The sequence below is a fragment of the Micromys minutus genome, assembly GCF_963924665.1.
Source record: "Micromys minutus genome assembly, chromosome: 1".
Lineage (NCBI taxonomy): Eukaryota > Metazoa > Chordata > Mammalia > Rodentia > Muridae > Micromys > Micromys minutus.
This window is the reverse complement of record NC_137969.1, coordinates 54,175,161-54,202,988: the sequence shown is the minus strand read 5'-3', so window position 1 is coordinate 54,202,988 and position 27,828 is coordinate 54,175,161. Positions and strand designations below refer to the sequence as shown.

The 27,828-nt window shown below is 48.9% G+C and overlaps 2 protein-coding genes across 2 annotated transcripts in view; one reads left to right on the top strand and one right to left on the bottom strand.

Moving 5' to 3' along the window:
* The window catches only part of PTPN14 (protein tyrosine phosphatase non-receptor type 14), a 90,534-nt gene extending 70,760 nt beyond the window's left edge, over positions 1–19,774 (top strand). Inside the window, exons 15-18 of the mRNA XM_080931467.1 lie at positions 3,075–3,203; positions 6,021–6,255; positions 8,189–8,352; positions 13,265–19,774. Coding sequence (XP_080787593.1) covers positions 3,075–3,203; positions 6,021–6,255; positions 8,189–8,352; positions 13,265–13,393 — 657 coding nt within the window. The 3' untranslated portion in view covers positions 13,394–19,774. The remainder of the gene's footprint in view (positions 1–3,074; positions 3,204–6,020; positions 6,256–8,188; positions 8,353–13,264) is intronic.
* Positions 19,775–24,809: 5,035 nt separating this feature from the next.
* Positions 24,810–27,828, bottom strand: part of SMYD2 (SET and MYND domain containing 2) — a 42,049-nt gene continuing 39,030 nt past the window's right edge. The window contains exons 11-12 of the mRNA XM_080936572.1: positions 26,546–26,654; positions 24,810–25,177 (exon numbers count right to left, since the gene is read on the bottom strand). Coding sequence (XP_080792698.1) covers positions 25,097–25,177; positions 26,546–26,654 — 190 coding nt within the window. The 3' untranslated portion in view covers positions 24,810–25,096. The remainder of the gene's footprint in view (positions 25,178–26,545; positions 26,655–27,828) is intronic.

Genomic DNA, 27,828 nt, shown 5'->3' with positions numbered 1-27,828 from the left:
GCATCGGATCCTTCGGAATTGGGGTTTTGGAAGTTGTGAACCTCCACGTGGGTATGAGGAGCTGCAAGATTAAGCCTGTGCTCTTAATCTGTGTGCCATCTTCTCCAGTGGGCAACACGTGGGATTTCTGTTCATGTCTCTGATACTGCGAGTCTCAGTATGCCAGAGCTTAGCTAGACCTTAGAAAAAATTCAGAAGTGTGAACTAAGCTGCTTATTGTCCCTAGTGTTTCTAATAACCGTGGATATTTCTTTAGGACATAGCTCTTACCTCTCTACCCTGACAGTGTTTCAAAGGCTCTTGCTTGGTCAGTGGGTATAGGACTTTTACTTTTTAATTTTATTTTAGTGTAGTTTACTTAATTGAGATAGAGTTTCTCTGTGTAGCCTTGGCTGTCCTGGAACTTGATCTGTAGATCAGACCAGCCTCAAACTCAGAGCTCCACCTTCCTCTGCCTCTCGAGTGCTGGGATTAAAGGTTTGCTCCACCACCACTGCTGCCTAACTGGGTAGAGGATGTTGCTAACCAACACAGTTCGCATGATTAATCTGTGTAATCAGTAGCTTTGAACTCTTACTTCTCCTGGACTTTTCAACGCTGATGGAATTGCCAGAAGTCTCCTTTGACCCTCCTAAGGTATAGTTAGGCATCTGAGTTGTGTGTCACTGGTAATTTCCTTATGGGATGTGATAGTATGCTATAGTGTTTTTATGCATAAGGCATAGATAGGATTGCATATATGTATTTTTAACATGCAGGCATTTTTTTGGCTCTTATTTTTGTGAAGGAGAACAAAACTAATAAAATAAAGAATGCCAGAGATCTCTTAAATAAGCCAATGATGGGGTTGGTTCCATCAGGAAATAGTGAGCAGAAAAACACACTCAAAGATGAGGGCTCCTAACGACACGCCTCTGAGAGCCTCGCAGAGGGACACCCTCCTGGCCCCCTCCCTTGGCCCGATCTCTTTCCCATTTTCCATCTGCTCTTTGGAAACAGCTGTCACTCCGCATAAACAGTGCCCTTCCGGTCTGGTTACTCGAGATGCCTCCCATTCTGCCGTATTCTCCGAGGCCCACATCTCATCTCAAGGATCCAGGGTAGACCTGGGTGCGTTTCACAGGCCCAGAGAGCTTGCAGGGACTTGCCCTTGGTTTCTGGAATTGAACTGTGTATCTCGCCACTGTTTAATTCCCTGCGTTCCACGCAGCAGGTTTTCACGGAGGGAAAGGGTGTCCTCCAGAGGGGGAGTCACACGTGTGAAGCCAGCTGTCCGGCACCGATGGTTTCCGGGTGAATTTAATGCTCTCCTGTCGATACCTGAAGGAGGCAGATTCTCTGCGAGGGTTTCTGGTTCCTGCATGTTGGATACCTGAGAGTTTAAAGGCCTAGTTCTACAGAAGCCACATTCCCTCCCCCTACCCAGTATGTGGAAAGTGGATTTCCTCGATAGCTATGACCTAAACATGTCTTGTATGAGGAGACAGTAGTTGATGTCATTTTTGCCTGAATCAAGGTAGTATGTAGTTTCATAAAATCAGTGAGGGGGGAAAGTCTTAACACGGATCCCCCTCATTGCTTCCGGAACCCCCCAGGGGCTCTGCCTCACACGGATGGACATGTAAAGGGGCTCTCTTCTTCCCCATATCAGGGCACAGGAAAGGAAGAGACAGGAAGTGCCCATGCAGAGATCACCATTGTACCTTGAGAGTCTGACCCTCCATCCTGTGGGCTTGCTTTTGCCAATGGGATGTTTTTGCATGTAGACATTGCTTTTATTAAAAGTCCACCATATAACTCTGTTCTTCAAATTTAGAACCACAGCCCCTCTGGTGGTTGTGAAACTGATTTAGTGGTTGTAATCATGCACAAACTTTAGTACAGCAGAGACTGAAGCATGAATTATATAAGCATATCTCGTACAGGTTAATACTGGTTTGTTTCTGTAACTTAAATTCTGTTAATTTATTCTTAGGTATGTGCAGATACCTTTGTGTACCTATAAGTTTATATGAGCTCATGTGTATATGTGTTGTATGTGGTGTGTATGTATGTGTACATGTATGAATGTACTCCCTCTTGTACACACAAATGGAGTCCAAAGGTCAACATCAGTTATTTTCTGTACATTTAATATTTTTACTGTGTGTGTGTGTGTGTGTGTGTGTGTGTGTGTGTGTACAGGTCAAAGGACAACTTGCAGGAGTTGGTTCTGAAGGGTCAATCCTAGGTCATCAGAGTTACTGGCAGGCATTTTCACCCAAAGAACTCTTTCACCCTGTTGGTGAAATGGTAATTTTAAAGCCATGTTACCTACCTTTTTGCCCGGGGCCATGGCCCATGCTCCCGGCTTAGCTCCAAGATTGGCTGCCACTGGCCCCATTCCCAGCTTGTCCGTTCCTCCCAGCTTAGCTCTGCCAACTGCTGCCACCAGCCCCACTTCAGGCTTGGCTTTGCTAAGCCTCCACCGGCAACCCAGCTACTCTCTCTACCCACCTTTGTTCCCAGGAATGAAAAACACTCAGACAACTTTATTATTTTAGGACTTGCCAGATAACACAATTGCTGAGCGCAGAGTCTCCTGCCCTAACCTTACCAGCCAGCCTATATCACCCAGACCCTCTGCCTTATTTTTTTTTTTTTTGAGGTAGGGTCTTTGCCTAAACCTTGACTCAATTGGCAGGTGAGCCCCAGGGACCCTCTCTCTTCAACTTCCCTAGCACCAGGATGATGGCACAACCCTAGCCTGTTTGTGGGTGCTGGGGAGCAGACAGAGGTTCCCCTGCTTACACGGCATGTACTTCCCCCACCGCGCCATCCCCTCAGCCTGTATGTATGTTTTTAGCCTGAACTAGCTTGCATGTATCATGTGCTGCATGCAATAAAAGATGAGGTGAGTATGACTTGATAAACCTGCTCTAGCAGAAAAGTATTTTGGTGCAAAAGTGTGTCATCTGTCACTCACAGCTTCTGGGATTTTAGGATTGCACCAATCTACTTGGCCCAAAAGAAGTTAGGACGGAAGGCAGTTTCAGCAGCTTGGCTCACTCGTTGGTATGTTCCTTGGCTTGCAGGTGGTGGTTGGCGGATCCGAATGGCACTACATTGCCACCCAGGGGCCCTTGCCACATACATGCCATGACTTCTGGCAGATGGTGTGGGAGCAGGGGGTGAATGTGATCGTCATGGTCACTGCAGAGGAGGTAAGGAGTGACTTACCCAACACCCGTGTCCTGGGGAAGGGGTGGTCAGAAGGTGGGCCTGGTTCCCAGGACTTTGACTTAACTTACTCTATGCTACAGATCTGTGTTATTGAGTATGCGTTGCCTGGTAGCAAGCCCCTCTCCTCTCTGTGTGTGTGTGTGCATTCGTATATGTGTGGTATGTCTGTGTGTGTGTGAATGCATGTGTGTATATGTGTTATGTCTCTGTGTGTATGCATGTATGTGTGGTATGCCTGTGTGCATGTGCATGCATGCATGCCTGTGCATGAACATGTGTGTGTGTGTTATGTCTGTGTGTGTCTTTGTGAATGTGTGTGTCTTTGTGAATGTGTGTGTGTATGGTGTATATGAGCATGCACACGCATGTGCAGGCATGTATATTTGTGTGTGTGTGTGTGTGTGCATGCCTCCTTCCCCAGAGATAGTTTATAGTGGACTCTTTCTCTTTTCGCGTTTTCCCTTGTGGCATAGTTCAATGCAATGAAAACCAAACAGAATCAAAACTGACCGAGCTTGAGTTCCTCCTGCGGACGGAGCGTACTCCACAGAACAGTTCAGGCTGTGCTGGGTAAACACACAGGGCCGCCCAACCTCAGGCGCTGCCAGCCCCGCATGCCACGGTGCTTATCAGCTGAAAGGAGACCAGAGCCACTGCGTAGGAAAGAGCTTTATTCTTTGGGGAAAAGAAAAAGAAAATTCCTTTTCTTTCATTGCCAAACCAAACACAGGCTCTCTGTTGTAGCTGTAAAGCCGTGCCTGTGGTGCACCAGCGGGCGCATACCTCCCCTGTGTGTGCTACGCTGCCTGCTTGGAGTGTGCCGACACAGAGGGAAGGGTGTTGGATTTCTTCTCTGTCACACTCTCAAGACCCTTACACTCCTTCCCCCTTTTAAATCCTCATGCAATTCCAAATTATATTTTCAAATTCAATTAGGGAGCTGGCTTCCAGACCCCTGGTATTGTGAGGCCTGGTTTCCACCTGTTACTTCAGAGCCAGAAACAGAACTGGAGCCAAAAACACCAAGTCATGACCCCACCATGACCTCCATTGATCCCACCATGACCACCAGTGACCCCACCATGACCTCCATTGATCCCACCATGACCTCCATTGATCCCACCATGACCGCCAGTGACCCTCTGTCCCCAGCAGTTCATTTCTGGAGCAGTCTATGAAGAGATTTGTTGAGAACTTGTCAAGTTCTCCAAGTTTAGACGAACTTCCCAGCTCCCCTCCTCCCTCTCTCTGACTTTTCCACCAAGAAAGTAAATTCTAGGGCTGGTGAGATGTCAGAATAAAGCAGAGTCTAGTGATCCTCGGGACAACCAGGGATGTGCCGGTTTGTTAAAAATAAAAATAAAAAACAAAAACAAAACAACCAGTACCGACTTAGGCACTGAAGCAAGTGTATGTTTGCATTCTCAGAACTATCCACTTTGAAAAACCATTTGTGTCTATATGTATTTATTTATTAATTAATGTTTATGAGTATGCTGTCTCTGATATACTAAAAGAGGGAAGCGGATCCCATTACAGATGGTTGTGAGCCACCATGTGGTTGCTGGGCATTGAACTCAGGACCTCTGGAAGAGCAGTCAGTGCTCTTAACCGCAGAGCCATCTTTCCAGCCCCAGAACCACCCACTTTTACAGGATTGGTATAAAAGGAAAAAAAGTACCACAGACTTAGGGAGACTCAGCCAAATCCAGTGGGTCTAGACAGGGCAACTTGTGCCCCCCTTACAAGCAGGCAAAGGGATAGGTTATTTATTCAGTCAATTATTTAGTTGTCTGCCTTGAGGCGGGTCTCAGGTAGCCCAGGTTCGCCTCAAACTTGCTATCTAGCGAAAGGCTAACTGTGAAGTTTTGAACCTCTGTCTCCACCTCCCAAGTGCTAGGACGACAATTGTGCACTGCCACACCTGGTTTGTTCAATCCCATGGAGTTCATTGCGTGCTACAGATGTGCCCCACCCACCGAGTGTGTTCTGGCCCTGATGGCTTCCTCTAACCACCAGCTGGACAGAGTCCCTGCAAAGCTCGCTGCTCCCTACATCTGCTTCCCATACCCAGCCTCTTCGCCCATCCCTTCCTCAGCCACCAGCCCCTCCATGCTTCCCACCCCACACTGAAATTTCTGAACCGTGCAATATTGAAGAAAAAAAAGGCTTTGTAAATGGTAGATTGTGTGTGGTCTCAGAAAAGATGTTAAAATTTGGGGAGGAAAATGGCACCTGAGTGGGTGTCCTCTGCTTTAGTTTGTAGGTTGAGCTGGAACAAGCTTCCCAAGCTGAACTAAAAGTCTGGGCAGCTCTGGGTGTTAAGGGTCGTGCGGTATAGAGAGCCCTGAGTTGTCAGGAGCAGAACAAGCAGACTCTGGAATGACCAACAGAATGTGCTGCTTACCACTCAGAAGCCTTAGGTGGCTTTCTGTTCTCTGTGGGCTAACATCCAAGCTCCCTGAGGGAAGGTGAGGCCTTTCCTGTCTCCCGGCCCAGGGCCTCACCTCTCACCCATTCCCCTCCAGCCACCCCGCAGGCTTTTCTCATTCTCAGACACACAGTGTTTTTTTCCCCATACATCTGGACTGGTACTTACTGTGATCTATATAAACTCCCCACAAGGTCACTGGTTGTAAAGGGTGTCAGCCTGGGCCCAGATCTAAAGGATCTGCCTCAGTAGACACTGCACAGAGAGATATTGCTGTCTGTTCTCCGGCTCGTGGACCCTGACCTCAGGAGGATGGATAAGAGTCCATCCGTGACTTGTTTCTGTTTTGCTTTTGTGTGTGATTCAGGAGGGGGGACGGACCAAAAGCCATCGATACTGGCCCAAACTGGGGTCCAAGCACAGCTCAGCCACCTACGGCAAGTTCAAGGTCACCACGAAGTTCCGGACAGATTCTGGTTGCTATGCAACCACGGGCCTAAAGGTGAAGCACCTGCTATCGGGGCAGGAGAGGACAGTGTGGCACTTACAGTACACTGACTGGCCCCACCACGGCTGCCCAGAAGACGTCCAAGGGTTTTTGTGTAAGTTTTTCCCAGACTGACTTTTGCCAAATGTGTCATCAGCCTGTCAGTTGAATGGACACTTAATTGGCTTGAGTGTCATCATGCTCTTTGTTCCCCTCACCTCTGCATAGGACAGAGAAGAATAATAAATGTCCCTTGTTCTGTTAACTTCTTATGCAAGTCTGCAAGAGTGTGATAAACCTAAGTCTGCACTGATTCAGACTTTTAGTGTCCTGATAATTAATCACCATCTGCATGGATAAATCCTGAAGACTGCACACCACGTCAAAGATGGCAGACATAAAGCCATAAGTATGGTAGGATTTGCCCTGCATGGGGCACCTATATCAGGCAAACCCATTACATGAATTTCTCTTTTCAGGACACAATTGTTTTTAGACACTGATTCATATTAGTATCAACATATATTATAAATACTAATTATATTAATATATTATATAATATAGTATATACTAATTATATAATATATTAGTGCTGTGTGTACCAGATAGTTTTCAGGGAAGGTAACCAACAGCAACTGGGCATACTGTGCCCACCACAGAGGCCCACTGTGTGCAGAGACCCACTGTGCACATGTTGGACAACATCAGAAACTTGTGTTTCTTTTGGTATGTTTAAAATTGCTGTAGGGTCTCAGAAGGCTCACAACTGAGATGGGGTTGTCAAGACCTAGGGGAAAAAAAAAAAAAAAAACACTTCTCCAGTTCTGTTAGCTTCTAATGTTTTGACAGAAGGATTTTATTTACTGGTGACATGTGGACGGGCCTCGAGGAGCACAAAGAGCACGGAGTAGGGCAGTGATGGGGCAAAAAAATCCAAAGCCCCAGAGAGGTTAGGTGACCAGTTGTCTGTTTAAGCTGTCAGTGAGGCAGGGCATGACCTCCGACCTCCTAACAGTGCTAATTATTCAGTTTAGAGAACCTTCTGCTAGTGGACTTGTTAAAGTTGTCTCTAAGAAGAAAATCCGGGTTAATATGAGATTGGCCTAATGATTGACAGGTGGGGCCCAGGAGATGCTCTAAAGCATAGTCAGATCTTTAAGTCAGAGCCCTTTGAGAAATGACAGGTTATGCTACCGGAGGATACAAAGCATCCCTTTGTGGGTTGCCCAAGGGTTAATTTTGTGAGAATCTTGATGCAGTGATGTTGTATAGCACCATGGAAATGCTGGCTATCGGAGCCTCCTAAAGTCCAATTTTCCTTTCTACGTGATTATGACAAAAACCATTAAGGATCCTGTGGCTGTTTCTCGTTTGTGTCCCTTTGGGGCAGTAAACAAACCTTTGTGTACCCCTGCAGGGCTGCACAGCTGCTAGAAACTGTGAGAGCATGCTTAAGCCCTTCACTTACAGGCTTCTTGTTCCCAGAAGTGGGGCTCATCTTCAATGGTCACATAACTTCATGGGAGTGGATTCCCTCAAAGCTTTTTTTTTTTTTTGTTTATTTACATCTGAAAATGAATTCAAGCCTTGGTTGACATTCACTCATTTTGTGATGGGGAAGAGGAGGGGGCAGGTGGCTGCTCTTTCCCCAACAGGAATTGGCTCTGACAGGCGGGCATTTCAAGGGGACTTAGCAAATGTTCTGATCCCAGTCTGTTAGTAGTATGAAATGCTGTAAGTAATGTCTAGAATCATCTGCTAGGGGGACTTGGGGATTTGCAGCGAGGGAAACAGAATTTAATTTTTAAAAAAAGAACTATTTAAAGAACAAGTTCTCCTGTGGACTAATTGACTCCCAGCTGGTCTTTTCTGGCTTGGGGGTGTTGCAGCAGTTAACCAGGCAAATGATTAGCGTCTTATAAGAATTGCAAATTATCATGACTGGAAACAAAAAGATTCACCCTCAATCCTGGCGCCTCTGCCCTATCCTCCTGGACGCAGAGTCATGTGACACACTTGGGTGACAAGATTTACATTTTGTCCTGCAGCCTACTTGGAGGAAATCCAGTCTGTCAGACGCCACACCAACAGCGTGCTGGAAGGCATCAAGACCAGGCACCCCCCCATTGTGGTTCACTGCAGCGCAGGGGTGGGGAGGACCGGCGTGGTGATCCTCTCAGAGCTCATGATCTACTGCCTAGAGCACAATGAAGTGAGTTGTCCACCTCTCTCTTGTGATTTTATGGGATGGAAAGTGCACTTGGACCTGTGCAAGTAGGTATGGAGGTCATAGTTAACCTCAGTGGACATCCTTTAGGAACCATCGCCTGCTGTCTAAGTCGGGAGTCTCGTCACCTGGAGCTCAGTAAATAGGGCAGGCTGTCTGGCCAGGGAGCCCCAGGGCTCCTCCTGTCTCCACATCTCCGTTCTGGGATTAACTCCACACTATCATGCATAGTTATTGTTCACAACAACTAGGGTTTTAGGGAACTTAACTTGGCTCCTCACATTTCTGTGGTGAGCAGTTTACCAACTGAACGATCCCAGGCTTCTCTCCAGAGTACTGTACCTTTGCTTCAGCAAAATTAAAAATGGTTCTGTTGTTACTGGTCTCATGGTCTCACTCCATGGGAGCCACTCCATTGTGGAGCCAGGCACCTGGTCCCACACTGTCCTCTAGGAGGTTAGTTACCAAGCCTGGCACCCACACATCTCGCTCCATGGGCAACAGAGCTGGAACTGCACAGCTGCCTCTCAGCCGTTGCTTTCACACACTGTTCTCCACAGCCCGGTAAAAACATGACTCAACAATTAATAAATTATCAAACAGATTTATATGTTAAATTCTCAATCCACAATACATCCAAACAATAAATTCACTGCCAATTAATAAAGATATAAACAAGACCTAGACAAGACCGATATCTTAACCATCCTCTTCTATTGCCTCCATCTTGAATCTCCAGCTTCTCCTTCTCTTTCTTCTTACCAAAACATTTGTCCCGGCCACTCTCTACTGTCCAATCATGTATCACCTTGACATCACCCTATACACCTTGATACCAGTTCTGCGCCAGAGCCACATTCATGCTGGCTTTGTGATTGACTCCTTTCTGCTGACCTGGGGTTCCCAGCTGGTCTCCCATGTATATATAGCATTCCTTGTCTCTTACTGCTCACTGCTTTGTGTAGGGTCCTAAATAAGAGATGAGGGTATTCTAGAAACATCCAGCAAACCTGACTGCCATGTGCTTTCATCTCCTGAAGCAGGCGGATGAGCAGTCGTGGGCTGTTTGCCATGGCACGTGGCTCTGTAGTTCAGATGGGTCTTGCATTTCTGGGATGTGTTTTGGCCCAAATCCTGTGTGACCATGCATCTATGTAGGACACCGTTGTTGTTCCTTATGGTACAGTTTTTATTGGGGGGCGTTTCCCCCTGTCTGGCTTGGCAGTATATTGTGTATGTAGCACACAGGCTGGCAATGTGGGCCAGCATCGGCTGTTCTTTGTTATGATCACACACTCGTGTTATCTCGTGCTGCCATAGATTCTGGGGTTACTGTGAGAGACATCGACAGCAGCTCTGCTTCCATTCACAAGATTGTGTGCAGAGTGGGTGGTGTGTTTATAAAAAGATAAAGAAAAGATATGTCCTGGGTTTCGGCACCAATGTTTGGACAAAGATAGTAGAGGGGATATGTTCTATGGAGATGTGAGGTGTGGGGGCAAGGAGGAAGCCTCTGGCAGACCTACGTTGGGTCCCTTCCCCCAAGGGACCAGCCACAAGATTGTATAGCACAGAATAGAGTTTATTCAGGGCATGGGGAGGGGAGTTAAGAAGGTAGTGGAGGCAAAGAGAGAGAAGAGGAGAAGAGAAGCAGAGGCCGGCCATGAGCATGTGGAGAGAGAAGGGGGAAGGGAATGGGGAGAGGAGGGACAAAGGAGCAAGAGAGGACAGCAAGAGAGCGAAGAGGGGGCAAGCAGCCCTTTTTATAGTGCCAGGTAACTGTGGGGTGGAGTTTACAGACTCTTAACAGTGGGAGCAGTGGTTTTAGATTCGGCTTCTGTTTGTGTGTTGGTTTATTTGGGAAACTTATAGGGATCTGACCCAGAACTTCTACCCGATGAGCTGCAAGCCTCACCTGTTACGGATGTTTCCTTGTGCTTTTTAGTGGATCTTGCTATCAACCTCCACAATAGTCCTCCTCTAGGGATATTCGGTTAATAAAGGGGCATCCTTACCTCTGTCCTATGAAAAGCCTGGCCCAGAAGCAATTGTGTGATGTTAATTAAATATTATTTAACATTTTATATCAACAGTATTAAATAAAGCTGTCTCTACGTACGTTGAGGCAGCTGTCTGATGTCAGGGAGCAGACTCTTCTGAGGTTACTTCCTGCCTTCTCACTGTTTCCACCAAACTGTTCAGTTTCTAAATTATGTAGCAAGGAACTCTTGTTATGTGTAATGGATTTGTCAGTGCATAATATGGGTACTAATAGACTCAGAGATTTGAAAAGCCAGCTTTATTTAATACTGCCCTGTCTTGTTGGCTGTGAAAGTCTAGTTCCTTAGCTCTTTGGAGACCCATCCACAACCTCTGTGAAGGCTGGGGATCATGTGACTCACCATGCATCAGCTGGTGCGGAATGGGTGTGGATTGGGGGATCCCAGCTGACAGGGATCTGGTAGGCTCCTGGAGACTCAGAGTGGCTCAGTGCCCCACTCCCCCCACGGTGGGTGTTCCTCAGTGCCCAACTGCATGCCAGCATATTCCTTGCTGGTGTATAGGAGGCCTAAAAAAAAACTTGTGTTCCCACTGATATTCAGAGATAGCAAGGTGACTCATACAATTCATTTCCTTTCCCCAGCACTGCTATAATCACTCTTATCTGTCCCATTCCATTTCCCATGGTTGCTGTTGACCAAAGGGAGACCTGATCAGCCCTGTACTCTTCAGGCCTGGCTCCTCTCACTCCCGTGTTCCTCTCAGGAGAAGGGCAGACATGTTTAGCTTGTTCTTTAAACAAAGACCTTTGGCAGGTAAATATGAAACTGTTATGCCCTATTCTTCTCCCATCGCAGTTCAGCCTGCCTTTTCCCAGAGCCGAGGTGGTTCCTGCGCTTTATGTTTTGGTTTGTGACTCTAGCTGTATTCATTTTTGCCAGTGAAGCGGCTTTTCTTTTTCCTACACTTTCCTCCTTTTGTCTCATTGAAAAAAATATTTTTAATTATGTGGAGATGCTGGGTTAGAGGTGCAAGTGAGGACAGCCCCCACAGAGGCCAGAAGAAAGTGTCTAAGGCTCTGATATGTGTCTCGGAGGTTGTGAGCCACCTGAGGGGAATGCTGGGAACTGAGTCTTCTCTCTTGTCCTGTTGATTGTGGGGGGTGAGGGGAGGTTCCTGCAGCAAGGTGGTGGCTGTGAGATCGAGGTTGGTAGTTACAGCTCTCCCAGGCTGCTCTGCAGTGTCAGTGCTGTGTGGCTTTCTCTGGTGCTCTTTGTGTGATAAGGACCATGTCTGCCCTGCCCTGCACGTGCCAGGGGCACATGAGCATCACTGGGAGTGGGGAGCTAATGATGATGGATGGGGTGGGGGGGTGGGGAGTGATGGTGGGGTGGGGATGGGGGTGGGGAGTGAAGGTGGGGTGGGGTGGGGATGGGGGGTGGGGAGTGATGGTGGGGTGGGATGGGGGGTGATGGGGAGTGATGGTGGGGTGGGGATGGGGGGTGGGGAGTGATGATGGGGTGGGGTGGGGGGTGGGGATGGGGAGTGATGGTGGGGTGGGGATGGGGGTGGGGAGTGACGGTGGGGTGGGGATGGGGGTGGGGAGTGATGATGGGGTGGGGTGGGGATGGGGAGTGATGGTGGGGTGGGGATGGGGGGTGGGGAGTGATGACGGGGTGGGGTGGGGGGTGGGGATGGGGAGTGATGGTGGGGTGGGGTGGGGATGGGGGTGGGGAGTGATGATGGGGTGGGGTGGGGATGGGGGTGGGGAGTAACGGTGGGGTGGGGTGGGGATGGGGGTGGGGAGTGATGATGGGGTGGGGTGGGGATGGGGGTGGGGAGTGATGATGGGGTGGGGTGGGAATGTGGAGTGAGGATGGGGTGGGGTGGGGATGGTGAGTGATGGTGGGGTGGGGATGGGGGGTGGGGATGGAGTGGGGGTGGTAGTAGGCATGATGGTGGGGGGTAACCAGGGTGGAAGAGGATATAAAGTAGAAATGGTGGAGGATGTGGGTGGGGAGGCAGGGAGGGATGATAGATTTGGAGGGGGTTGTTACAAGAGAAAAGAAATGATCTTAAGGGCTAAGGAGATATCCCAGCAACCATAAGCACTCACTTGTGAAGCAGATCCCCGGCATTCATGGAAAAGCTAGGTATGGATGAGCACTCCGAAAGCCAGGGGAGACATGAGGCACACATGACACAGGACAGGAATGACATGGTACCACAGTGTTCCCTGGCCAGCCAACCTAGATGAGAAATGGCAAGCGCCAGTTCAGTGAGGGACTCTGCCGTGACGGCATAGGGCACGCAGTGTCCACCTCTGAATATCCGCACCCGTACACACTCGTGTGAACATCCACGCACGTACCCCATACATGAGTATCCACACCCCATACAAAGGAAATATCTGGGCCGGCAAGATGGGTCAGTGGGTGAAGGTTCTTGACACCAAGCTGGGTTTGGTCCCCAAGACACACACAAATAAATGTAATAAAATCCCTTTAAAAGAGGAAATAGCTAACTTGCCGTGGTGGTGACAGGAACACCGTCGTGTGTTTGAAGTTAGCCTAGACTACAGAGTGATCACCCCCTCCCCAATCTTTCTCAACCTATATATAAAGGGCAGGGCATGGGGGAAGGAATAGTATTTGCCATTTTCCACGGCCCACTGCTTTGAGGACCTTACAGTGTTAGATCAAACAGCTTTCAGATTCGCCCACACAAGTAAACACAAAAACCCACGGTGAATGATACCACACCAGTGATAGGGGTCTCCAGAGACAATTCCTAAAGCCCCGGAGGTTGTCAGCAGTGGGAGGAGGCTTCCTCGGAGGGGAAGATCTCAGATGAGGTGCCCTGTCTCAGGCTGTGTGTCCTTTCTATTCCCTTGCAGAAGGTGGAAGTGCCCACGATGCTGAGGTTCCTCAGGGAGCAGAGGATGTTCATGATCCAGACCATTGCGCAGTACAAGTTTGTCTACCAAGTCCTTGTCCAGTTCCTGCAGAATTCCAGGCTCATCTGATCTCCGGGATGCAGCTTTTGGATGAGGGACCCAGCACTGTCCTGCAGGGGCCGTCACTTCCAGACAACATCTGCCTCCCCAGCTGGAGGTGGATGGCTGGCAGGAGGCAGAGTTACCTAGAAGCATCATGTATTATTTTATATGAGATAATTTATTTTTTTTCCCTTTTTGGAATAAGTTCCGTGAGTTATTATAACGCAGTTTTCCCCCCACAATAATATAGTGTTTCTCCTTTGGACCACACGTTGACTGATCTGCAGTGTAATCCTCTGGGAGGGAAGATGGTGGCCCCATGGGACGTTGTAGACACAGAGGCATACGGGAAAGTATCTCTAGTGAAGTTGCCAACAAATTGTAATGCCCCCAATCAAAAGTGGCAAGAGAAAGAATCCATCCTCAGCTGGAAGAGAGAGGAGCCAAGGTCCTTGGAAGTGTTCCTTTACACACTGGGTTTGTGCACCTTGCTGGGTGGTTGCTTTCCTCTCCTTCGCTTCCTCCCTCACCCTCAGCGATCTTTCTCCCTAAGCCCAGGTGAAGGTTAGGATTGGCTGGGAGCGCAGAGCCTCTATGGGCGGTGATGCCGTCTTTGGTAAACGGGGTGCTGCTGTCTGCTGCTCACCCTTGTTCTGCTTCAGAAGTCCGATGATGGATGGCGGGCTGGGTATCTACTGCTTTATCTTGTATACTCACATCACTGGGCCAGGCCATGTGCAGAGCTCAGCTCTTTGCCTGATTGTGAGAAGATTACACACCAGGATGAGAATGGAGTTGGGTGTGGCCTTGGTGTGGATTCATAACTACACAGTGTTGAGCATGGTGGGTGGTGATGTGGACGATGAAGTTTAGGTGCATTCCGTCTTTCTATCCGTGGTTAGAAGGGTCTTAAGGGAAATGTGAAGGAAGCTCTGAGCTGTCTGGCATGTGGTAGGACCCTGACCAGGAGGCACACACCTGTGTCTGACTCACTGTGTGCTGTTTGAGTCTAGGCTGTAGAGGACAAGGACTGAGTTGATTCTTCTCAGGGCTTCCCTGTTGCCCTGAGGCAGGGTTCTTGGGCGGTCTTGTTTTCTGTGTAGCTAAGTGGATGGCTCCTAATCTTCCCGTCCCCCCCCCCCCCCAAGTGCTGTGATGTCAGGTGTGTTCCCACAGCACACTGGCCACCCTTGCCCCTTGTGATGAATGCTGAGACCGTCTCTTGGAAAACCTTCTACCGCCTCCCTTCCTGCCTCCCTTCCCGTCTCCCTTTCCTGTGTAGCCCAGTCTGGTCAGTGACGGCATCAACCACGTTCGACATGAAACCCAGTTTCCTGCCTATTTCTCTGAGCATAATTTTTCTAACTGAGTTTGTGGAACTGACCATGCCTGGTTTTCCTCCACAGTTGTATTTTCCCTTTTTCCTGAGCTGAAAGGACCAACCAGAAAGTGTGTATCTTTGTGGCTTCTGTCCCCACACACTAGTGAATGCTTATGACATCAGATTCCCCATTAATCCCTCTGGAAGATGAGCCAAGCACCCACTGGGCCAGGGCTGTGCTGGCGCTGATGTTACGACAGCATCTGTGGGTTCAGAATCTGTGCAGGAGGCTCGTCCATCCTCCCTTCCACCATGCCAATTGAATCAAGGCGCCGAAGTGTGCGAGCCTTGTGGACCTAGTATCCTGTGCAAATTCTGACGTAGGTATTTTGGGGGAAATGTTAGAGTATTAAGGGTAGAAAAGTCTCATTTAACTTCCTTTGACGACATTTCCCCTTTACTTGTCCTGACAGCCGGTCCCACTCATGGCTTCCTAATGTGAGGGAGAACACTGGCCCTTGCCTGTTGTCTCTAAGGTTTAGTTGGTCAGAATACCTCGCACAGGCAGCAGGAGATATGGTTCCCCTTTGAATGGTCACTCAGGCAGTTTGTACCCTATGCTAGAAGAATAAGGTACAGGGAAGATGTCGGTTTTGCTATCCAGCTTCCTAGCCAACACATGATGTGACCCAAAGGAAAACATTTAAGCATCCTGCCTGTGTACATATTCCATTCTTAAACACTATTGCTTCTTTAATACGTTCCGAGTTCCTTTCCCATCCCCAGTAAGTCCCCATGGATCTCTGGTTAAATTATTATCAGGCATTTAAAGCAGCATCTGCATAATAATTACCCAGAGACACGTTCTCTCTGGGAAGTGAGCCAAGGAATAAACCTTGAAGCAGAGTGTATTAAATTAGTTATCTGGTTAGGCCTTTTGGAAAGGTTTCCTATGATGCGTGGGAACCAGAGCTGGAGTTGTCAGGGCCCGTTGCTGCAGTTTGGATTTGAAGGAGGGGAAAATTAAAGCAGGGGCCAGTAAGACATCCTATCTCACAGCAGAGCCGTGGACTGCTGCCCGGCCATGGTTTTGAGGTTTTTCCAGTCATGCCTCTCTTTCATTTACACTCATATGCCTACGTCCACCTTTGTCCTGGTTCAGGGGTCTCTGCACCCTGGCTGCTTAACATGGTGTCTTCATTCCTGAGATTGTGAGTTTGGTTCAAAGTGAAGCTGCGGAGCGTTTGGCTGAGCTGTGGCTGGCCTCCTGGGGCTCTGCAGTGACTTCAGGTGGAATCTCAGGGAGCCTGTATATCTGCACGTGCTCCTTCTTCACTGAGAAGTAGAGAAGTATTAGGCATGTAGGTCACTTTATTCAGGAGACCAGTGGGTCCCTCTGCTCACTTGGAGATGAGCCGCAGATACTAGGAAGGCTGAGGGCGTCTCACGTGGACCACACCGAGCAATAAGCTTTGATTTAATGTGCTTACTTTGAGAGACATTTACTGCTGTGAGAAAGGGCTTCTACTCACTGTTAGAAACAAGCTGTCATCCTGTCCCCCTCAACCCCCATCCCAGTCTTGGGATCTCTCAGCCACCTCCACTTCAGGACATGGTCCTCACAGAACACAACCACCAACTTCTAAGCAAGCCACACACCACCCTCTCTCAGCATCTGCTTTCAGCTACTACCTCCCGGGAGCATTTACCTATCTTTCCTAGTTTACCATAGATTGACCTGTTAGTGAATTTCCAGACTGACTGAATACATACCATTTGTTTCCTCCCCAATTCAAATGTCTCGCCATTTGTCTTTTCTATAGCTAAGCTAGTGGGCACAGAACCGGTTCTTTGTGACCCTGCTACCTAGCTGGGCTGGCCTTGCATCCGGTCGGGCTGGGAGGTGCCCCTGGATGCTGACAGGCTGGGTTGATGGATGTATTACTGTGCAGTTGTCTGTCACCTCCTGTAAGCTCGGATCAGGCATTATCGACAAGGGGTCACAGGTAAGAAGTGCCCTATGCCTTCCATGCTGTCTCATTTCCAGTGCCATGTCTGATAGAGAAAGCAAATTTACTTAATTGATTTCTGTTTGGAGAAGATGTGCCAATTACTTGAGGCGGAGAGGGCAAAAGTACCCGGGGCATTCTAGAATAAACTCAAGGAACGTGATTCACCCTGATACCTGTTCGTAATAATTTATTTCTTCTCCGTGTTAGGAATGAGCTGTCCACAGATTGTCAGGTCACTGCCATTGGGCCCTTGGCTTATGCATTCACCAAAGATTCTGCCCTGCAGCTATTTTTGTTTTGGCCAGTGGACTAGCCAGATAGCCACCAATTGATCATCGGTGTTTTCTCTCTCCACGACTGACAGCTCTGGCTCACTCAGCTTCTAGCAGAGAGCTTTCGCTCTTCAGTGGGAACGGCCCATTCCCTGGTGACCTGGGTTGATGAGTGACAGATGCGTTGGTTCTGGAGGGTGGAGTCAGTAGTCACAGTTAGCTCCAGAGGGTTATTTCAGCCTGAGCATAGAGGTAGAATTGTCCTGGCCTTCACCTCGCTTCTGGGTCCTTTGGTGACAAATCACCTTTCTGGGGACATCTGCCAAATGTAGTATCTACATGTCTGGGGAAATATGAGTGTGTTCTCTGCACATGCTGCCAACACGGTTCATCCAGATGTCATTTATTTTAGGGCAGCTGGGACACTGGACCAAGCAGTTTGTCCAGTATCCATCCTCTCTTCCCTGTTCTCAGCTTTTGTGTTCCCATTATACCTTAGGGGAAGTGAGTGCTTCCACCCAGTGTGTTCAGTTCGTCATAGCCTTTGCCGATTTATTTAGCACACCACGTTTCTCAGACTCCCATTGGTACATTCCTGTTAGCCTGTTCGTGACCAGGCACTGGGGATCTGGCAGCCTTCAGTCTCATAGATGGATAACGTACTGCTGTTTGGAGACTGGTTCTTGCTGTTCGGAACTGTGTTCAGCCTTCTCATTTTAGAGATAGACAAAGGACATTTGGTTGTCTGGCAGGAGGGTTGGAGCAAATGCCAGCCTAAATATGGATAACTGTTGCATAGAATGTGACTCCTGCTCTACTCTTGCCAGCAAGACCATCATTCATTAAATGCTCTCTGAGCTTGCCCAAAGACAGAAGGGAGAGGATAGACCATCCCTGGATTTCTTACCCAGAATTCTTTGAGTATAAAGTTCTTTGAACCCTATAGGGATGTCAGAATTGGAAATGATACAACACCCCAGGGAAGATTGTGATTCAGTGTTGAGATCTACTTCTCCTGGGCTCCTTGCCTGCTATCCATATTGGGTGGTGACAAGTGGTCTTTGCATCTGGACAGTTGCTATGGAGATTCCTTGTCTGGTACCTCATGCTTGTGAGCAGAGAGTTCTGCCCATGCATGCTACTTCCGTGCTTAGCATTTGCAATTTCTCTTGCTTGTGGGTGCCTGTGCAAGCACAAGGCTGTGTGGTAGCGGTGAGTGTTCTTGTGTAGGGGACAAAATGGTGCCCCTGTGTGATGTCACTGCCTCCCAGGTCACTTTGTCTACTCAGAATACCACCAACTCTCCTTGCTTGCTCACTGGCTTTCCATTTCCAGATCAGCTGGTCTGAAGCTCACTTTTAATTTTATCCTACCAGTTCACGAAGTTCCTATAAAAGTTAAATCTGAAAAGGACCATGGTCTTAAACCTCTCTAAAATGTCCACGGAGAAATTTCTTTCTTCCTTCTTTCCTTCCTTCCTTCCTTTCTTCCTTCCTTCCTTCCTTTCTTTCTTTCTAAGATTTTTCTTTTATGTATGTGAATACACACCAGAAGAGGGCATCAGACGCTATTACAAATGGTTGTGAGCCACCATATAATTGCTGGGAATTGAACTCAGGACCTCTGGAAGATCAGTCAGTGCTCTTAACCACTGAGCCATCTCTCCAGCCTGGGGGAATTCTTAAGAAAGACTGGTTCCATGGATTCGGGGGTTTGAAGGGGTAGGATCTAGGAAATGAGTGTCCAGAACAAATCGGGGAGATAGCTTCTCACACCCAGGCTCCCATCCTGAGGGACAACACTGTCCCTTGGTACCAGAGAGAGGAAAAATGGACGGATATTAGTGTGATTAGAAATAACAGTGGCGGCAGGTTTCTTGTTTATTTCCTGGTGCCCCTAACAGGCTTTTGGGTGAGAGCACCGATGTGGTGACCTGCAATCTAATCTACTTCTGGCTTGCTGGACTATTTGCTTCAGTCTTCCTGGTCAGCTGGTGGCACAGGGGCACCTTAAGGCTTCCCAGGGAGCCCCACGGGGTGTGCTATGATTGACCTATCTATCCAACCCCCTCCTTGTTAATCTTTCTTCCCCAACCTCTTCCCTGGGGGACACAAACTCTTTTGGGTGGAAAGCAGAGAAGCTAAGCGTTTCAGATCAGGCTTTTTCCCTGCCTTGGGGTGGGACCTCATGCTAAACCCTCAGGAATGCTGCTCCAGTGGAGCCAGGTGGCTTGGGCAAGCTCTTGGCGTTCTTGGCATTTCTCTGGGGCCTCCCTCCTCCTTCAGTGCAATGCTAACCAATAAATACCTTCAGCACTGAACTGAAAACTGTCCTTTGGAGTCATTTTATTTAGACTCAAAGGCTGTAAAGTTTTATTGCAATTTCCTTTGAAGTTCCTTGCCACTGTTGGAAGTCCTAAAATTCCTTAACCATTCTTTTAGACACAAGCTCTGACTTCCTTAGAGCTGATTTCCACTGTATTCCCTCCGCGCCTCAGTGGTCAGCGGACCTGGCTGAGGGTTCCCTGGGGAGGTTACAATCGCAGATGACTATTCAAAGGGTAACCTTTTGTGACTTGTTACATAGTAACCGGCTAGTTTGCTTCACTAGTCAGTCACTCTTTTGTTCAGTATTTTGATGCTAGCTTTTGGTTGTTTCTGTCAGATGTTGTGAATTTTGGTTTCCTTCAAAATAATTGACACTGAATAGCTTTCATTGTGGAATGATGCATAGACACTCCCACCCCCACCCTCAGCTTAGAAAACAGCTTTCTCTAGGGTTCTTGGGTCAGCCCACAGAAGCCTACAGACCTCCACCTTGCCTGCAAGACAGTGCTGTGCCAGATGTGGCTGGCCTTTGTGAGCTGGCCTGGACATGGGCTAGCACCCACTATGTTGTAAGCTGTTGAAAAGAAAGAAAAAAGAATGAAAAAAGCATTCCAGGTTGGGACTCGGTGTCCAGTTCGTGGCAGAGATGGCTGTCAAACCTTTCTCCTAGCAAACTGCACCCGAGGGCTGGGGCAGGCCAGAGGAGACAAGTTACCGATGATCACATTGACTGCACTTTGGCAGAGACTCTCTGTCCCGTGGATAATACTAAAAGCCCTAAATAAAGCTATGCACGCTGTTCCATGAGCTGTTGCCTATCAGTAACAAGCTTCTGCCCACCAGCCTCTTACACCGCTCTTACACAGGGGTGTAGGGTGCTGACTTTTTGACAGTATTCTTTTGCACTGTTCCCTCTTTCTACAAAGTCTTATTTAGGACATTGTCCTAGAAGATGTTGTCTCTGTCCTTGTCTTTGCCATAAGATGTTTCCGATGTGCCTTTACAAATGTGAGATCTTTATTCTAACCCTCCCCCCTTTTGTAAAAGATATCTATTGATTTCTACATGCAATAAACCTTGTTTTGAAAAAAAAACATGTTTTTCCACAACATACATGCACTAGTTGATTGCACTGGCTTCCCATACTCTGTATATGCATACTTGTGTGGGTGCACGGGTGAGTGTGCATTCATGTGTGTATGTGCCTGTAGAGACCAGACGCCAACCATGGGTATCATTTTTCGGGAACCTTTTGCCTTGTTGTTTTGAACAGAGTCTCACTGGCCTGGGACTTCCAATTCAAACAAGCTTGGGGCTCTTGTCTCTGCCACTGGGATTGAACACATGTGCCACCAAGCCCTGTTCTGGGGTTGAGCTCAGAGCCTGATGCTCACGTGGCCAACACATTCTTGACTGAGCTATCTTCCCCGCCCTATTGTCTCCCTTACTTTAAGATGGGTTTTATAGGCAAAGACCTCTAGGAAAACCTGTCGAGTTTTTCTTCTGATGTTGTGGTTTCACCTAGGCTTTTTTTTTTTTTTTTTTTTTTTTAACCCTTGCATGACCTAGTCTTGATGCAGATCTTGTTTGCACTTTCTTGAATCTTCATTGTGGAGGAAACACACAAGAAGCCAATGCTAGGGTGGGTCTTTTTCTCACGTCCATAGAGAACCAGCAGGAAGCCTTCCTTCTGGGTCCCTTCTGCCTTGGCAGGTAACCAGGAAGCTCTTGTGAAAAAAAGAGGAGGATGCTGTGTTGACCATTTCCGACAGTAAACCACCCACAACCCCTACTCGCCTCACCTCTGGGGAGGAATACTAAAAGGCTGCTCAGAGGCAAGAGGAGACGTTCATTTCAGCAAACATGAAAGTAGTTCTATTTTTATGGTGACCTTGTCAATGGGACAGTTGTGGTTCTTGAAATAAAACTTATGCAATGTTTTTAAAAGATGCAACACTAAAGAGACCATTGAAAATGGGGAGCAGTGAGTCAGGGTGGATTTGTCTGTGTTATACCAAGTAAACCCAATTTGTTTTCTTCTGAGGATTAAAAAAACAAAACAATTTTCAGTACTTGATAAACTGTCATCTTGGGGCCTGAAGAGATGGCTCAGTGGTTATGAGCACTGGCAGCCCTGTGTTGAGTCCCAGCTCCCGTATGTCCTCTTGCAACAGTCTGTGATTGTACTTTCAGGGGATCCAATAACCTCTTTTGGCTTCCTTGGGCAGTGCATGCGTGTAGTACACATACACACATGCAGACAAACTTATATACATAGAAGTTTTAAAACATGTTAAGGCATATACTTGTTTGTCTCCAAAGAGAATATTAATAGCCCCAGAAGAAAAAAAAAACTTTTATTTATTTTTAATTATGTGTACTTGTGTCTGCCTGTGGGTATATGCACACAAGTACAGTGCCTAATGCAGCCAGAAGAGGGCGTTAGATCCCCCTGGAACTGTAGTATTAGGTGGTTGTGGGCCACCAAACAGGGGTGCTGGAACCAAACCCAAGCTTTCTGCAAGAGCAGCACTTGCCCTTAACCACTGCACCATCTCTGCAGCTTGAGAACACAAAAATTATAAAGAACCTCAAACAAAAGGCACACACACACAGAACCACGTGTTAAAGTGACAGGGACACACACAAACCATGTATTAAAGTGACAGGGACACACAGCGAACCATGTGTTAAAGTGATAGGGACACACAGAGAACCATGTGTTAAAGTGACAGGGACACACAGAGCCATGTGTTAAAGTGACAGGGGCACACACAGAGCCATGCCACAGAGCCATGCATTAAAGTGACAGGGACACACACACACACACACACACACACACACAGAGAAACATGCTAAAGTGAGGAATGGCTGGAACCAACAAGTGGGTTTGTGAGTTTACATTTTATTTTCCTTAGCTGTACAAAACACAGGATGGAGGAATCAAGGAGAATGTATGAGGGACAGAACTCTTTCGAGGCAGAAGTCCAGACAAGTGAGCGAGCCCGTCATGCCCGTGACCTCAGATTTGAGTGCACAGATCTTTCCCATGTCACTCGCTGTAAGGCAGACCCAGAAAAGCCCCCAGCAGCTCCCTGGGAGGGAGAAAGGAACCAGCCCTAAAGGCCCTAGAGTGAGTTGCTGGGGAGAGAGGAGGCTCCTTAGGAGTGTCTCTGCTCTCCCAGGGGACGGGTTTGGCTCTGAGTATCCACTCAGGCAGCCGTAAGCTGTAAGCTGCATGCAGTGCCAGCTCCCGGGGATCGGACGTCCTCTTCTGGACCCTGGTGGCACTATGTTGAGGCAGTGGAACCTTTAGGTCAAGCCTTGCTGGAGGAAGTGTGTCTTTGGGGCTGGGCCTCATATGCTATCCTTCCTGTCCTGGGTGCCTGTGTGTGACCAGCCATGACACTGTGCCTTCCCTGCCTACTACCAGGCCTTCCCCTAGTTTACAGTGGACTGCATCCCTCTTTAAATTCCTTTCTCCTAAGTTGCTTTTCTTTAAAGATTTGTTTTATTTGTACATGATCACTGTCTTTCCACACACCAGAAGAGGGCATCAGATCCCATTACAGATGGCTGTGAGCCACCATGTGGTTGCTGGGAATTGAGCTCAGGACCTCTGGAAGAGCAGCCACAGAGCTATCTCTCCAGCCCACAAACAGAATTTTTAGTGTCTTAAAGGCTTGCCTGGGTCTGAGATGATGTTAAGACGTATGAGCCACAGGAGAGTCACTTTGTAGAGCTGGGGACATCCAGACCCATCTCCAGCTCCTGCTCCCACCAAGCTGCTTTTTGGCAGGTGCTTTATCACAGCAACAGCAACTAAATACATTAAACAACCCTGAGCAGATTGCAGACAAAAAGCTGTTTTCTCCATTTAAAGAAAACAATCTGCCTTTCCCCACATGTGATAAGAATGGAGATGCAAGTATTTTCACCAGTGTAGACCAGCACCCCGGTAAACTTTAGGGTTCTAAGTTTCAGAAGACATGGGCAAAAACAGGTAATGGCCAGTGCAGGATCCTAGAAAGGTGTGTGTGTGTGTGTGTGTGTGTGTGTGTGTGTGTGTGTGTGTGTGTGTGTGTGTGTGCTGGGTCTCTTGTTCTTGTCACACAGCTCCAAGGACCTTGGACTTTCCTGAAGGAAAGTGGTAAGTTTGAGGAGGGAGATGGTAAGACACTGCTTTTGTTGCAGGCAAAAGCTCCATTAAGATCCTTCCTTTGCCTCCACAGAGAGCCCTGTGTCAGAGGAGAACCAGGTACCAACACATACCCATCAATATTCGTCCTGAGGGAATCAGGAGAGCTACACTCTATCACTGCAGAGAACAGGAAGAAATGCTAAGTGTAAAAAAGCTGCTCACTGTTCCACAGTAAAGCCGGAAAAGCAGCTCACAAAACCATATCAGGATCTGCCAAGTTTGCCTCGATGTACCTGGGGGTGGGCAGACAGATTTTACCAAGTGCCCTTTACAGTGGCTTCGCTGCAGTTCTAAAGGCTGCAGCCCAAGCGAGTATGGGGCTCCGAAGTAGCATGTACACTAAGTCAGCATGCTTAAACACTGCCTCAACACAAAGAACAGGGCTGGCTGAGTCCTGCACTGGGCAAGTATACAGTGTTCTGCATAGAGGAGACGCTCAGGGACTGACTGCATTCGACAGAACAAAGTATTCTACCAGCTAAACCCGAGTGCGTGCAATAAACTGAGAGCTGACCATATGCAGGAGATGGGGAAGCCCACTTGTCTATAGTCAGTCATGGTGACATCACAGACAAGAAGAGGACCCTCCATTACTGTGACATCACAGACAAGCAGAGGACCCTCCATTATGGTGACAACACCAACAAGCAGAAGACCCTCCATTACTGTGACATCATAGAGAGGGACCTCCGTTATGGTGACATCACCGACAGGCAGAGGGATCCTCCATTAAGTTTGCCTTGTCACCTCGTGGGGAAGCCGCTCTTTCTGGGGTACAGAGACTTTCCTAAGAGGACCGTCCCTGCCCTTGGGGGGGCAGTGGGCTCCTCATTTTAGGGACTGCTAATGAATAGTTCCAGGCCAATGCTGTTGAGCCTGCTAGACTGGAGGAGCTGGGCTCCTGCAGACGTGGGGGTGGAGACCAGTATTTGCTCACCACACATGGTTGGGAAGGAAAGTTTTTTCCTTCTCAACTTTACCCTGGAGTCTTCCCGGAGGCTGCACAGGGAAGAGTCCATGGAAGGAGAGGGGAGGCGTCAGGAAGATAAAACTCAGCTGAGCATCTCCTGAAGGTGCCAAGGAGAAACCTGGAAGAGGCCAAGCCCCCTGCCACGAAGGGGGTACCCAGGCCAACAACCTCTCCCTGCACCTTCCCTCTTGCCTGCAGTCTTCCTCCAGAGTCACTGTTCTGTGACAGTATCTGCTGACAGGAGATGACCCACCCCTGGGCAGAGAACGGGGCTCAAGGACTGGTGGAGAAGCCCCCCACCCCACCCAGGACATCCTCACAGACATCCAGAAACCAAGGCTTCAAGGACTGGCGCTTTTATTCTCTCCTCGGTCAGCTCCGCAGAGCATTCTGACAGGCACAGAGGGGAAACTGCTGCATCTTGTAAAGCTCGATCTACCCCAAATATATATGCGAAATCATGCCATGGCCCTTAGAGAACAGGCAAGCACTGGAAATGACTTCAAGGTCGGAGCTGAACGTGAACCTGAAACACAGCGTGGCAAGTTTGCAGAAGGCTGGGGTGACCTGTGAGGTCGGAAATATTTAAGTCCTGTGAGGTTTCTGATGGAAGGCTGGGGCGTACAGTCAGTGGCTCTCGATCTCCTGCTTGATCTCGGAGATGTACGGGTGGTCCTTGCCATGCGCTACCTCCATGATGGCAATGGCCTAGGACAGAGCAAAGGACATGGGACAGATGGACATCTGACATCCCTGTTGCCTGACCCACAGTCCTGGCCTACTGCGCCCAGCCCAGCAGTGGTGCCAGCCAGTGCTTCAGGGTGCAGAGGGCAAACCACCTCTCACAGGTTCCTTCTCACCCTGCAAAGATACTCGGGAGAGACAAAGAAGGGCTCGCATCACAACATGCCCTGAACCACTTTTCTAGACGTTTTAGAGGTCATGATGCTTTCCAATGGCGACTCTTCCCTGGTGCCACACGTCAATGGAAAAACCACACGACTCATACTTTATCCTAGCAAGACCCTGAGTCTATCTCCACTGACGCGTTGAAAACTGTGGGGACTGGGCTAGCCTGTGGCTGCAGCACTTATACATAGTCTTACCAAGTGAAGCAACAGACCAACTCTGCAGTCTCACTGTGCTGTGGAAGTCAATGTAAAACACAAGGAGATTGCATATCTTGGGATGGCGAGCTTTCATAAGGGGTTCACAACACGGACAGCAGGCTGGGGTGACAGCTCAGAAAGTTCTGCCTCGAGCACAGACCAGAGTCCTAGCCCCACTCCTGCATAAGGAAGCTAAGCATGGTGGCACATGCTTTTAACCCCAGCACAGGTGGTGACGGGGGGGGATCCTTGGAGCTCAATGGAGGACTGGCTTAACCTAATCCATGACCTGCAGGTCAGTGAGAGAGCCTGCCGACCACAGGGACTGTCCTGAGGAATTATACCTGAGGTCATCTGTTAGCCTCCATATTTATAAGCACATCTGTACAAGAGCATGCATGAGCACATGCACGTGCAAATACTTGGGACCCTGCCCCTTCTGCACAGACAGTGCACTCCTAGCGTGGTTGGTGAGGTTGAAGCCTCCAGAGTCAAAGGTCCTATATGAAGGACTGTCACACACCTTGGACTCCTCAGATAACCTGCTGGAGCCATCCCCACCTGGAAAGCCGATCTCAATGTTGTAAGAGAAGCCCCTATATGACTGGCTTCGGTGAATGGGGACAGTGGTTGGGTTCACTTTAGAATTTCCCCAGGCCGGGTAGTAACACTGGGCGACTCTCCAGATCCAGCCCTTTGATTTTAGACAAGGAACTGGATTCTCAGACAGCCAGAGAGCAGAACTCCTCTGGCAGCAATCCCGGCTCTGTCCTCTTAGCGCGTGACTGCTATCCAGAAGGGCCTGCGGTCGACCAAGTGTAAGGCCACCTCCGTCTGCTGAGAGCTGCCCAGAATGCCATGGCCAGAGGGTAGTCTATGGTGAGTAGCCGCTGGACTCCCAGGGCACACGGGCACTTGCGGAGCTGACCTGACTGCTTGGATGCCCAGCCTGCAGCCCCAGACGTACCTTCTTGAGGGCTCTCTCTCCGGCAGCTTTGTTTTCCAGGCCCATGTACAGCCTTCCCAGCTTCAGCCACATGGAGGCCACATTGAGGGAGTACACGGGATAGTGCTTACTGGGAAGGACGAGATGGCACATCAGAGTCTGCCCCACTCTCTACGGCAGCTAGCTTCCCCCAAACCCACCTGGTGTCCAGGAGAGTGTGAGGTGGGCTAGTGTGCACCGTTAGGGGCACTGCGAATGCACTGCCGGTTCCTGCATCAGAACTGTTGGGGAATTCTTACCGTGAGGTGTGTTCAACACAATGTCAGCCTTAACCCAGGCTTGTCTATTTTTGCTGTACTCACACCAAGGCACCAGGGAAATGTCAAAGCAAACGCTACCTTCACACAGACAGCATAGAGGCCTCCTCCCTCCCACCAGACAGGACACATACACGTTCATACATGTTCACACTCACATAGTATCTGAGGGGAACCCAACTGTCTGCTAAACCCTGAGCCCTCAGAAGCCAGAACACCTCTGGTTTCTTGGTTTGTCTGTCTGTCTGCCTGCCTCCCCCCAAGCCCCCACCCCCGCTCTGCTCTGCTTTCTAGCAGAACTGTGTATGTCGGTCAGGTTTGCTCTCTCATTTGAACTCAGGTCTGCCCAATGGAGTCTGCTCAAAAGTGACCCATTTCCCTGGGAATGGAGCCCAGGATATAGCTTGTGGGTGAGTAAGTGTGCAAATGTGGAAGATGTGCACCCTGCAGGCCAGTGTGCTCTATTCGGTCTGTGCTGACCTTCTGTCCTGAAGACTGAATTCCCAGGCAGGGGGAGGTGTGCCTTCGGGAAACCTTGCATCATACAGCGCAGATCCCCCTCCCCACAACTCTGAGGCCCAGGATGCTGTCTGCCTCTCAGAGCAGGTTTGAAACCAGAGAACTTCCTTATCCCAGGTCAGAGGTCTGCAAGTTGGCTCATTCCAGGAGCAGGTTTGAACACCTCTCTAGCTCCCCCTGCTGGCTATCCAGAGCATAGTGGGTAAGTGGATGGCAGAGATTAGGGGAGGTAGAACCAACCTCACAGCAAGTTTCCAGTCCTCAATCTTAGAACCTGGGCTCCTTGGACTCACCAGGATCACCAGGCATTTTCTGGGGGAGGGGGACTTCCAGTCTAATGCCCACACTGTTCTAGAGCCCATCCCCCAAATGCCTGATGTGCAGACCTCGGGCAGCTGGGCAGTGAGGGGCCTCAGTCTTGGAGTGGCTGGCCACCTGAGATGACAGTGCTTTCAATTCCTGCCTCCT